Source organism: Mesoplodon mirus (genome assembly GCF_964341445.2).
Source record: "Mesoplodon mirus genome assembly, chromosome: 6".
NCBI classification, from domain to species: domain Eukaryota; kingdom Metazoa; phylum Chordata; class Mammalia; order Artiodactyla; family Ziphiidae; genus Mesoplodon; species Mesoplodon mirus.
In genome coordinates, this window is record NC_138982.1 from 7,886,297 (window position 1) to 7,899,857 (window position 13,561).

At 44.5% G+C, this 13,561-nt stretch overlaps 1 protein-coding gene across 4 annotated transcripts in view; it reads left to right on the plus strand.

Annotated features, from left to right (window-relative positions):
* The window catches only part of ZBTB38 (zinc finger and BTB domain containing 38), a 122,382-nt gene extending 110,291 nt beyond the window's left edge, over positions 1-12,091 (plus strand). For all 4 annotated transcript variants that reach the window (XM_082624177.1, XM_082624176.1, XM_082624178.1 and 1 more), the window contains one exon: positions 5,731-12,091. In XM_082624177.1, the coding sequence (XP_082480303.1) occupies positions 5,731-9,324 (3,594 nt within the window). In that variant the 3' untranslated portion in view covers positions 9,325-12,091. The remainder of the gene's footprint in view (positions 1-5,730) is intronic.
* Positions 12,092-13,561: the final 1,470 nt, after the last annotated feature.

Consider the following 13,561-nt stretch of genomic DNA (forward strand, 5'->3'; position numbering starts at 1 on the left):
TAGTTGTGGCTCGCGGGCTCACTAGTTGTGGCGCACGGGCTTAGTTGCTCCTCAACATGTGGGATCCTCCCGGGCCAGGGCTCGAACCCGTGTCCCCTGCGTCGGCAGGCGGATTCTTAACCACTGTGCCACCAGGGAAGTCCAAGTATCCTGTGTTTTAGATGCTGAATTAAAAGTTCATCCTGTTTGATGTGCTTATAAAATATATTTACATACAGCATATGTTCATATAGTTATATAGTCTTAGATGTATTGGTATGTGCACATGGATATATATGTATGTGTACTTATGTGTTTAGAAGGTGTATGTTAAAAGCTATTACAACTAAAATACCAACTCAGGAAAATAGAAACATAAGTCAGATGACCACAGTTATCTAATTACAAATTAGCTTATTTATTTATTTTTCTGTGGTACGTGGGCCTCTCACTGTTGTGGCCTCTCCCGTGGCGGAGCACAGGCTCCGGACGCGCAGGCTCAGCGGCCATGGCTCAGGGGCCCAGCCGCTCCGCGGCATGTGGGATCCTCCTGGACCGGGGCACGAACCCGTGTCCCCTGCATCGGCAGGCGGACTCTCAACCACTGTGCCACCAGGGAAGCCCTCCCTTGTTTTTTGTTTTTTGTTTTTGTTTTTACGGTACGCGGGCCTCTCACTATTGCGGCCTCTCCCGTTGCGGAGCACAGGCTCCGGACGCGCAGGCTCAGCGACCATGGCTCAGGGGCCCAGCCGCACCGCGGCATGTGGGATCCTCCCAGACCAGGGCACGAACCCGTGTCCCCTGCATAGGCAGGCAGACTCTCAACCACTGCGCCACCAGGGAAGCCCCAGTTTATTTTTTTTAAATATTGGCTTACCAAAATTTTTGCATCTACATCATTTTTGTTAGCCTTTTTTCATGCTTATTTATTCCATCTCAGCAGTACTACTGAAAATAATAAATATACTGCATGAAACTTGCTTTTTTGAACACGTTTTAGAAAATTACGTGTGAATTGAGTCTCATCTGCTTTCCAACTTCTGTTTCTTTTTCTGAAGTCTGTTGTGGGCTTTCCATTGGCAGGAACTCCTAAGACTTCTGTTTTCATTTACTCTCCATGAAGAAATAAAACGGAGGAGGAGATCACTTTAATTTTTCTGAAGTCAAAGAATACTGTTTTTGGTGAGAATGACTGCCTCCCCACCACGAGCTCATTTATGTCTTAATTCTAATTTTAGGGATATTGTTAAGTATGTCTGTTCAGAACTGTGGGTGCAAAGTGATTCTGTTTAATGTTCTTACCAGTTGCCCAAACCAAACTGCCTAAAGGGGCCAGGCTGGGCTTTTTACTGAGAGAAGCTGCTGGGCGGTAAGTACTTGGACCGGTAGCACGTGCGTGCAGGTGACAGTGACACAGGGACACAGCCACGCGGTTGCCAGGCAGCCAACAACCCCTTCGTTGTCCAGTCTTCCTATTTTTCAAGAAAAGATACGTTGGGCCTCCCTGGTGGTGCAGTGGTTGAGAGTCCGCCTGCCGATGCAGGGGATACGGGTTCGTGCCCCGGTCTGGGAGGATCCCATATGCCGCGGAGCAGCTGGGCCCGTGAGCCATGGCCGCTGAGCCTGTGCGTCCGGAGCCTGTGCTCCGCAACGGGAGAGGCCACAACAGTGAGAGGCCCGCGTACAGCAAAAAAAAAAAAAAAAAGAAAAGATATGTTGATTTTTATGTTAAATCTTACTGGTTTTCAGCATGAGCTCAGTTTTTCAAAAACATCGTTCCAAAAACCATGGGGGTCAAACACAGCTTGTGGGGACCAGCTGTGCTTGTGGCCTATGGTGGGTCCCCTCTGGCCTACAGACTCCTAGCTTATTTCTTTGTTGCACGTTGGACAGGCAGAATATGGCTTGAAATTGCATCTTCAACAACTTTCACCTCTTTTTCACTTCGCATTTGCGGATTTGGATTCTTTGTCCTAAACTGTTACACTGGGAATTCCCTGGCGGTCCAGTGGTTAGGACTCCGCGCTTTCACTGCTGAGGGCCCAGGTTCCGTACCTGGTTGGGGAACTAAGATCCCACAAGCTGCATGGTGTGGCAAAAAACAAAAAGCAAACAACAACAACAACAAAATAAAAATAAAGTGTTACACTGACTCCTAGATTACAAGCTTCTTGAGGGCGTAAAACTCTCGACTGTGCCTTTTTCTGACTGAAATTCCTTTTCCTCAGCTTTGTCCATATCTGCAAGGTTTTGCTGAGCTCACACCTGTTCCCAAGCCACTCTCCCCTGACTCCTGAAACCTTCTCCCAGCGCTCTTGATCCTTCACCTTCCCTGGGAATCTTTGTTTTACGGCTTTTAGTGAACACATCTTATTTTCCCTGCTATACCACAAACCTTTGGGGGCAGTATTTTTGTTCCTCTAGCGGCCCTGGCTTTTAGTGTCAGCCCCCAGGCCTGTTTCTGGCTGGTTGATAAAAAACCACCTGAAGAGCCTCTGAGACAATGTGGGAAGGAGGCTTGTCAGTGTTTATTCGGTGTGCCTTTCCAATTTGTTATCATATGAATGTATTACTTATTCACGAAGTAAGGTACAAAAGTACATATGGATTCCAGGATCTCACCCCAGCTGTTCCAAACCAGACTCTCTTCAGGGGCGGAGTAGGGGGACTCTGTAAACCTGTACTATTTTAAAACTTCCCAGCTGATTTTGATGCCTAGCCAGGTTTGGGAACTACTGTCCCAAAGCATGAAGTAGATATTCAGTAAACATCTGTTCAACGGAGAGATGAACTCTTGTCTTCCTACAGCACTTAGCCTGATGCCTTGTACTTAGCAGTAGCTCAATAAATATTGGTCGAGGGAATTAAAGTAAATTTTGAGTTCAGATACTAACCCCCATGGCCTCACTTCCTTAGGTGTGGGTGGAGGCATCGCTCCTTCCCAGGTTCCCACTCTGTCTGGGGTGGATGGATTAATTCTACCTGGACCACTAGGACGGCCTCACTAGCTGGTTTGCAACCAGCTGGCCTCCCTCTGATCCTTTAAACACACTGCAGCCTAAGTGATCCTGAGTGATTTTTTTTTAACTCAAACCTGATGATAACTTTTAATGATAACTAGTACTGGCAATATAAAACTTGCTGTGGGGAGTCCTCTAGAGCCCATTATGGTCTGGGCTGACCCTTCCAAACAGGAGAAGGTACGAGTCAGGAGAGAAAGTAGATCCTACAGGGGCCCAGAACAGAGAGACCTCAAGGAAGGCCAAACAAGCACCGGCCAAGTATGGTATTGATCTATAAGTCAGTGAAGGATAGACTCCTGCTATCCATTCAGGGGTGAACCTTTCTCCCTTCAGGGCACAGAGGAAGCCATAAAGATCCCCTTTTCTTTAAGTTTATATTCTTTATTTTTTTGGCTGCATTGGGTCTTAGTTGTGGTATACGAGATCTTCATTGCGGCCCTCGGGCTTCTCTCTAATTGCAGAGCACGGGCTTCTCTCTAGTTGTGGTGTGCAGGCTTCTCTCAAGTTGTGGCATGCGGGTTTTCTTTTCTCTAGTTAGGGCACGCAGGCTCCAGGGTGGGTGGGCTCTGTATTTGTGGCATGTGGACTCCAGAGCGCAGGGGCTCTGTACTCTAATTGAGACGTGTGAGCTCAGTAGTTGTGGTGCTCGGGCTTAGTTGCCCCGTGGCATGTGGGATCTTAGTTCCCCGACCAGGGATCGAACCCAAGTCCCCTACATTGGAAGTTGGATTCTTTGCCGCTGGACCACCGGGGAAGTCCCAAAGATCCCTTTTCATTTAATTTTATTTAAAGATTTAATCCCCCACATCCCTAGAAAAGATTCATGGAAGGTTCCACTTAAAGGCAGGGAAAACAAGAGTAAAAGAGCCGTCACTAACTCAAGAAAGTGAAACAGTAGTCACACCAGAAACCCAGGCTCACAGTGGCTCCAACAGTCGATGGTAAACATTGGTTCTAAGCATCCTTGTCTCGAGAATTAAGAGAGAATAAACGTGGTGAGTACATTGTTCTCATTATCTGAATAATGAAGAATTTGTTAGTAGAAATGCTCTTTTTCCAATGGCTGAATGAGATCAAAAGAAGTTATCGAACGGATTCTTGTATAAAGGACTGTCTAAATAACATAATGGGCAGAGCTTATAATCCTGACAAAAAGGTAAAAAGAGATCCTTTATGTGGCCATCTGGTCTTTTCCAACTGAATTAAATGCCATGGGCTAAACATACTCCAGTGCTAGGAATACACTGCCACTGGGAGTTAAAGAAATAGCAGCAAGATATATGGCTTTCTGGACATCATGTGATTAGAGATAGACTTGATGAACAGCTGGGTAGTATATCCTTTAGACCAAAGGGGGTATTTGGTGGGGTGGGGTACAGATTAAGTGCAGGAGTGTTCCATTAGTGTGTAGTGGAATTAGTTTGGTGAGTTGCTGTTAGCATTTTTTAAGTGAAAGAGAATAGGACGGAACAGACTGCATCACACATAGTAAGGGTAAGTTTTAGTTTCATTTCTGTCTTAAGTCACTGTGTACCATGTATTTTTTTTTTTTTTTTTTTTTTTGCGGTACGCGGGCCTCTCACTGTTGTGTCCTCTCCCACTGCGGAGCGCAGGCTCTGGACGCGCAGGCTCAGCAGCCATGGCTCACGGGCCTAGCTGCTCTGCGGCATGTGGGATCTTGCCGGACCGGGGCACGAACCCACGTCCCCTGCATCGGCAGGCGGACTCTCAACCACTGTGCCACCAGGGAAGCCCTGTACCATGTATTTTTTACTGTGGGTAACTATGAAAGCCACTGCTTTGGATTGTCCCTCACTAGAATATTAGTGGGTAGGCTCTGGCCATTCTAGGCTCGTTATAGAACATAGAGGATAACAAGACCCGGGCTCTGGGAACAACGGAGGTAGGATCCTCAGACCAGAACAAGAGCCACAGTGCCTTGAAATTGTGCTAATTTAGGAACCTGTGACTAGACACGGTATTGTAAACTCAGAAATATACTTTCCTTGTTTTGTTTTGTTTCCTTTTTGATTGAACACCCCAGTCTACTTTGGCTGTGATAAAAGCGAAATCAGAAGGAACAGGATGGGTCCCCACAAGGAAGGGCCAGAGGGCAGGGTGCCCCTAGTGGTCAGACTTGGTCATGCAGACTGAGACTTTACACTGAGAAACCCTTCGGAGCCACAAATCAGGAATGGCTCCTCCAGTTCTTGCTTCTTTCCCGAGCAGCCAATGCCTTTACTCACAGGTACTGCTTACTTAGGGAAAACTTTTAAAAAATCATTTTCCTGCTTCATGAATTACGTTTGGATCAGATCATCAGGGCGATCTTCTGAAATAGATAAGGAGGCTTGTGGTAGGACCATGGCATTGCCCGACTCTAATAAGAGTTCAATGCAGCAGCCCTGCGTGATGATGAGACCTTTAACATTTGGCGGGGGGAACCTTTCTCCAAGCTACAACTTTGGAGAAAGAAGGAGAAAAAGTTCTGGGAGGATTTCCAACTATAACAACTCTTAGCAGTGGTATGAGGAACAGGCTGGGGCAAGATAAAGATTAAACTTCTAAGGTCGACTCCAAGTCTTGGGAGCAGCAACAGAATGAGATTTAAAAAAAAAAAACATTTATTTTCATACAAAAAACTTTTTTCAAAGAAATTGAAAACAGCCTACAAATAAAGGAGCTCCTTGTGGAAGGGTCTCTGACCATTTCTCTCCTCTCGTTTCAGATGACAGTCATGTCCCTTTCCAGGGACCTCAAGGACGACTTTCACAGCGACACAGTACTCTCCATCTTGAATGAGCAGCGCATTCGGGGCATTTTATGTGATGTCACTATCATTGTGGAAGACACCAAATTTAAAGCCCACAGCAATGTCCTGGCTGCTTCAAGCCTTTATTTCAAAAATATCTTTTGGAGTCATACCATCTGTATTTCCAGCCATGTCCTGGAGCTGGATGATCTCAAAGCCGAAGTGTTTACAGAAATCCTTAATTATATCTACAGCTCCACAGTCGTCGTCAAGAGACAAGAAACAGTCACTGATCTTGCAGCTGCAGGAAAAAAGCTGGGAATATCCTTCTTGGAAGATCTTACCGATCGCAACTTTTCAAATTCCCCAGGTCCCTATGTATTCTGCATTACCGAAAAGGGAGTGGTTAAAGAAGAAAAAAATGAAAAAAGGCATGAAGAACCAGCCATCACTAACGGGCCAAGGATCACAAATGCATTTTCCATCATCGAAACAGAAAACAGTAATAACATGTTTTCTCCACTGGACTTGAGGGCAAGTTTCAAAAAGGTCTCCGACTCCGTGAGAACCACCAGCCTTTGCCTGGAGAGGACTGACGTCTGCCACGAGGTGGAGCCCGTGCACACCCTCGCCGAGCACTCCTACGCCGTGTCTTCCGTGACTGAGGCTTACAGGAGTCTGCCTGTACGGGAACGGGACAGCAGTTCACCTGGGAAAACAGGGAAAGAAAACTGCGAAGCTGTTGCAGCAAAACAGAAAACATGCCGGAAGCCAAAGACGGTCTCCGTACCCCAGGATTCGGATTCACCTCCAGAAAATATACCCCCCGCTCCGGCAACTAACTTGGACATGAATCAAGAAGGAAGTCCACAGCCAGCTGCAATTCTTTCCCTTTCAAAATCTCCCAACAACAACGAAGGAGAGGTCCATTTCCCCAGGGCAGATGAAACTAAATCCTCTGATGTCCCCACGCTGCCAGCCCCGGAGGTGCCGCCTCTCATTTACAGTTGTAGCTGTTGTTCCAAATCTTTCGACAGTAGCACTTTGCTCAGCGCCCACATGCAGCTTCACAAGCCAACCCAGGAGCCCTTGGTATGCAAGCATTGCAACAAACAGTTCAGCACCCTCAACAGACTGGATCGGCACGAGCAGATCTGTATGAGGTCAAGCCACATGCCCGTTCCTGGAGGGAATCAGCGCTTCTTAGAAAACTATCCCACCATTGGGCAGAATGGAGGTGCATTCACAGGTCCAGAACCTTTATTACCTGAGAATAGGATTGGTGAGTTCTCCAGTCCCGGAAGCACCTTGCCAGAAACAGAACACATGGTTAAATTTGTCAACGGGCAAATGCTCTACAGCTGCGTAGTATGCAAACGTAGTTACGTGACTTTATCCAGCCTCCGAAGACATGCCAATGTTCACTCGTGGAGAAGAACGTATCCTTGCCATTACTGCAACAAGGTATTTGCATTGGCTGAGTACAGGACAAGACATGAGATTTGGCACACAGGAGAAAGGCGGTATCAGTGCATTTTCTGCCTGGAAACGTTCATGACCTACTATATCCTCAAGAACCACCAGAAGTCTTTCCATGCCATCGATCACAGACTTTCCATCAGTAAAAAAACAGCAAACGGGGGCTTGAAGCCTAGTGTCTATCCATATAAGCTTTATAGGCTCCTGCCCATGAAATGCAAGAGGGCTCCTTACAAGAGCTACCGACATTCTTCCTATGAAAATACTCGAGAAAACAGTCAGATGAACGAGTCTGCACCTGGTCCCTATGTTATTCAGAGTCCACACGGCTCTGAATTGCCCACTCTGAATTTCCAAAACAGTGTAAACACCTTGACCAACAGTCCAGCCATCCCACTGGAAACACCAGCACATCATGATGTACCCACTTCCACCAGTGCACAAAACACAGAGGGTACCAAATGGGGAGAGAGGGGAGAGTTGAAAGTTGATCTGGACAATAACTTTTATTCAACAGAGGTGTCGCTTTCTTCCGCTGAAAATGCCGTCAGTTCGGGCCTCCGGGCAGGGGACGCGCCCGTTCTGTCCGTGAGTAACAGCAGTGAGAACCCCACCTCTGTGATCAGCTACAGTGGCCCAGCCCCCTCGGTCATCGTGCACAGCAGCCAGTTCTCATCGGTGATAATGCACAGCAACGCCGTTGCTGCCACAAGCAGCCACAACCCCAGAGCCCCTTCAGACCTGGCTGGCAGTGAGACCCCGAAAGACGATGGCAAACCCGAGCCAGACAAAGTGGGGAGGGTTGTCAGCAGACCCAAGAGCATGAAGGAGAAAAAGAAAACCATCCTGTGTAACAGGGGAGAAGTACCAGAGGAGTCCAGATACATTGCTGATCCTGGAGGGTCATTGAGCAAAACCACAAATATCATTAAAGAAACTAGTAAAATTGAAACTTACATCGCAAAGCCTGCTCTCCCGGGAACCTCCACAAACAGCAACGTCGCGCCCCTCTGCCAGATAACGGTGAAAATCGGGAACGAAGCCATTGTGAAAAGGCACATCCTAGGATCTAAATTGTTCTATAAAAGAGGGAGGAGGCCCAAGTACCAAATGCAGGAGGAGACTCCGCCACGAGAGAGTGAACAGGAAACCAACAGAGACAGCCCGATCGGGCTCTGCCAGTCCGAGTGCGTGGAGATGAGTGAGATGTTTGACGATGCCAGTGACCAGGATTCCACGGACAAACCATGGCGCCCTTACTACAACTACAAACCCAAAAAGAAATCCAGACAGTTGAGAAAAATGAGGAAAGCCAACTGGAGGAAGGAGCATGAAAACAGGAGCCCGAGCAGCAAATGTAAATACCCGGCCGAACTGGACTGCGCAGTAGGGAAGGCTCCCCAGGAGAAGGCCTTCGAGGAAGAAGAAAATAAGGAGATGCCCAAGTTGCAGTGTGAACTCTGTGACGGAGACAAAGCCTCGGGGGCTGGGAATCAAGGGAGGCCCCACCGGCATCTCACGGCCAGGCCTTATGCGTGTGAGCTCTGCTCTAAGCAGTTCCAGAGCCCCTCCACCCTGAAGATGCACATGAGGTGTCACACGGGAGAGAAGCCGTACCAGTGCAAGACCTGTGGACGGTGCTTCTCGGTACAAGGCAACCTACAGAAACACGAGCGCATCCACCTGGGCGTGAAGGAGTTTGTCTGTCAGTATTGCAACAAGGCCTTCACGCTGAACGAGACCCTCAAGATCCACGAAAGAATCCACACTGGCGAAAAGCGATACCACTGTCAGTTCTGCTTTCAGAGTTTTCTGTATCTCTCCACGAAAAGGAATCATGAGCAGAGGCATATCCGAGAGCATGATGGGAAGGGCTATGCCTGCTTCCAGTGCCCCAAAATTTGCAAAACAGCTGCTGCCCTTGGAATGCACCAGAAGAAACACTTATTCAAAAGCCCAAGTCAGCGGGAGAAAACGGAAGGTGACACGGGCCACGAAAACTCAAATCCCCTGGAGAATCCACATTTCATTGATTCAGAAGACAATGACCAAAAGGATCACGGACAAACCGTTGTTGATAATGTCCTTTGAATGGTGATACTTAGAAAAATCTTTGAAACTATAAGTTGGTGGGTTTGGGTTTTTCGTTTTTTTTTTTTTTTTAAGTTAGCCATTTTCTTTTGTTTCTGTTTAATTTTGTTCACATAACAGTCATGAAGGAGTGAAATGTAACAAAGAAAATCTCATTTTTGAAAATCCCAGAAAAAGGATCCTCATATCTACTTTGGGTTTTAGCATTAACTTCATGCAAAGTACACAAAAACAAAGTAGCTGAATCTTCCAATATCCCAAGTGACCTGTGAAAGTTTATGAAGTTCTCAGCTATGATATTTCTGCCAGTCGGGGAAAAGAAAAGAGTTTAATTTTAGCGTAATTTAAAACTTTCTAATAAGTGCTAATAGGAACTGGCTGCTGAACTGTCTTTAGTCACTGGAGAAAATAAGGGTCAGATGTCATGAAAATGTCATCTTCATAAATAAGTTCAAAGGTAAATGAGCTATGACAGTCATTATTCCCAACCAGCTTCTATTAAAATTGTTTAAATTAATGGATACATACGAAATAATATAGTTGAAAATATGTGTGAAATGAGTAACCCGAGTAGGACATTCATACGTTATCTAGAACTACTTTTCTGCAACACAGACCTTGTAAAATACATATATAAATCACTCTAACTTTTAACTGTCCATGTCCCCTGTAGTGAATTATAATGATGAGCAATAGATCTGCCAATAATGAGGACTGATGTAAAAATCAGTAGAAAGCATTTTGAATATTACTTAAGAGCATGTGTATGCTTTTAGATGGAATGCTGTTCTCTTGAAGTTATGGCTGAGCTGTTATTAGAACTGGTCTACTCAAGTCACAGAAAACATAGGTCATGCCTTATCCATGGGGGAGAGCCTTCCCAGAAGTTACCTGTGGTTACCTGTGCTGTGCTGTATATTACTTTTTAGTGGCCTCACTTCAGAAAATGAAGAAAGGTCAGATTCTTCTGAAACTCCCTGCAGTCTTCCATCCATCACAAGGCCATGGACATGGAGGTCTTTCCAGATAGATTTAACCAGTCTCAAGGGTTCAAGTAAAACCTGACGCCTTCCATGCCACTGAAGGAGTGTCCAGGAAATTTAGCACAAAGCATGTGTACGGTGGTGAATTCCCAGGCACTTGAAAGTGACAGAAAGCCCAATCCCTACAATTGTTAGCCTTCTTGGAGATTATGCAGCCCACAAACTCATACTATTTAAAAAAAAAAAAGGAGAAACACACACACCCCACCCCACCCATTAATGACTTGAGGGGGCAGAGAGTGTGATGACCTTCCTTGCCTCGAACAGAGCTTTATCTTTGGGGGGTGGGGAGATAGAACGTGGAGTGACAAGGTTCCATCACTTACTGATATGACTCAGAAATAACATCCACAAACCAGATGCCTTGTCTTAATGTTTGCAGACATCTAGCCCGCTTGCTAAAAACCACTTCCGTTTTTAATGTTCTTTTATGCTGACCCACACCATCGACACTGCCCTCAAAATCTAACTGCCCTATAGGATATTCCATCATGTGGACTAGGTTCCTGGGAAGCTGGAAGTCATGATTCTTACTTTTTAAACTGCCAGAATAGGAGAGAGAGAGAAAACATTCTTATCCTTTGATGACCAGTATGAGCAGAATCTGGAACCCGGTTCAAGGATGACCTGCAGCCATTCATGTTCATGGGATGTGATAGCTGGAAACCCAAGTTTACCCAAGGTTGCAAGGTTACCATTGTGAAGAAGTAGCTCAAAGGACTCCAGATTCTCTCTTCAAGCATTGTGATATCTCCATGAAGAAGACTTAATAAGGATTGGGGTGGGCAAGAAAGCATTTGAACACCCAGAAAAGGACATGATCAAAGCTGACCTTTTTATACTGTAGTACTTTGCTGTTAAATAACCCCAATATTGTATTTGCATTTATCTTTTGTTCATCTGCTTTCACTTACAAACAGTATTATGTAATAGAGGAAAATGGAAAAATGCAAACGAGTTCAACTTTATTTTATACGTTGTATATATGTATACCTGCACTATTCATTTGGGTTTTGTTAAAAAGATAGTTGCAAAGGGCTTATGAATTTTTGAATTGATAATTAGAAAATTGAATAAGCGATCCTGTGATCTACTAATTTGTTTTATCTCAATTAGGCTTATGAATCAAGGAGAATTACTGTGTGTTTCAGTCATTTTGATTTGAGGTAACTCCAAATATAAAATGATTACATGTACTGATGTCTCCCAGCCCTTCCATGTGGATATTTTTTAAGTGGACTTGTATGCTGATAATTCTAGACCAAAGTAAATATGGCAGAATATTTATACATGAAAAAATAATTTTGCAAATATTTTCTATAATTGTATTATTCGTTTAAAATGTTGATAGCTTGTGTTAGTTTCAGGGAGGGGTGTATATTTTGATAAAAAAATACTTGACTTTGTAATTCTGTATATTCTATACAATTTATAGCAGAGCCGTTTTAAGACAGCCTTGTCGCCTTTTTTGTTAATTGTGAAAATTTTATTCTAAGTGATGTTTATGCATTGAGTACATAACGACCAACTAGAATTAAAGTAAGTGTGAACAGTGAACATACTGTATGCTGTACAAGATATATTGTAATTTGCTGTTTTAGCATCTGTATTTTGGTTAGAAGATATTATTAAATACAGATGTTAAGGGTTGGAAAAGTCTAATTTTATTTTTAGAACTAATGGATATAAATTTGTTTTGGCTTGATTAAAATAGCTTATTCCTATGTTGTCTCTTTTTAAACGTTTTAGTGTTAATTATTTTGTGCAGCCAAGCAGCTATTTCATCTGTGTGAGTCACAGCATTGTTTCACATATGAGTCATTCAATATATTTCTGTTTCCTTTCTTGTTTACATTCCATGGTACCTGCTTACATGCTTAGGACTCAAATGGAATATGACATTAAAAAAAAGCAGAATAAAAGAGACTGAACTCTTGTTATCATTTAGTGCTTTGGATAGGCCTGATCTTATGATAAATCAGAGTGTTGGAAGTATTCTGCTCTGGACATCCACAGAAAACAAATTACACTCACTAACTACCAGGTATTCGGCAGCGTTCTTTCCACGGGCTATTTCATTCAGTCCTTTCCCGGCGACCTTAGGAAGTAGACCTCATTATCTGCATTTTATAGTGACGTTGAGCAGACCCCACAGCCAGACAGTGCCAGGATCGCAACCCAGGGCTGCCTGACTCCAGAGCCCATGTTTTTGTTCCTTCTCAGCATCTTAGAGGGAAATGCTTAATGTAAACTCAACGGAGAGTGAGGAAAGGAGACAGCTTGTGATGGTAGTTGTCACAATGACCGCTGTAAAGAGGCTCAGCCTCCCTGGACTCAACTCTCATTTACTCACTGAGGCCTCAGTACTTCGGGCATTTGGTTTCTCTTATATTTGAGGATATTGCCCTATGAACTCAGTTTGTAAGAGTTTGTACACTTTTTTTTTTGAATACAGGGTGAAATTATAATGCTATGATAAACTAGTCATTTTTCACATAAAGCCTGTCCCGTCATCACTTGCAACCTTAGCTAAGTATCTGCAAATACAGGCAGTCACAATGGGTGATGTGACAGGAGGGCCAGTGGCTCAGGCAGCACAGCCCATCAGCAGCACAGGGAAAATAACTCAAATTTCCAGCCCTAATGGCTGGCCCACAGCACCAATTTTGTATTTGAAGAGCAACCCAAACTGAATTCTCCAAAAATTCTCTTAACTACTCTCTGCTAAAAGGAACTTAATTATCTATCAAAACAACAGAATTAATATTGAAAGAATTCCTAACAGTTGGGAAACTAACTGGATTAAAAGCATAAAAGCATCACGCAAAGCAGTCCTATTTGTACATACTCTTTTAATGATTTCAGATCTTTTCGTTCCTCTCGCTCACCTTCCTCTTTCTTCATCCCCTATTGACTGATTTGGTTCCACTTCCTGTCTCTTATCAGTTCCTTTTTGCAGGGGCAGCTATTCTTCCATTTCAAGTTCCTCCTTACCTAAGAACTCACCTCCCACCCCCCATCTTGGACATCTATTAATCAAGCTCCTTTGACCCTTCCCTCCCTCCCCAGTTTGCATCCTTTGACCCTGATTCTTCAAGCAAGATGGTCAAGGGAGCAGGCAAGTTGACTGGGTGTGCAATTTTTAAAACTCAACACCCCAAATTTAGACAACTAATGGAAGAACTGGTTATAAC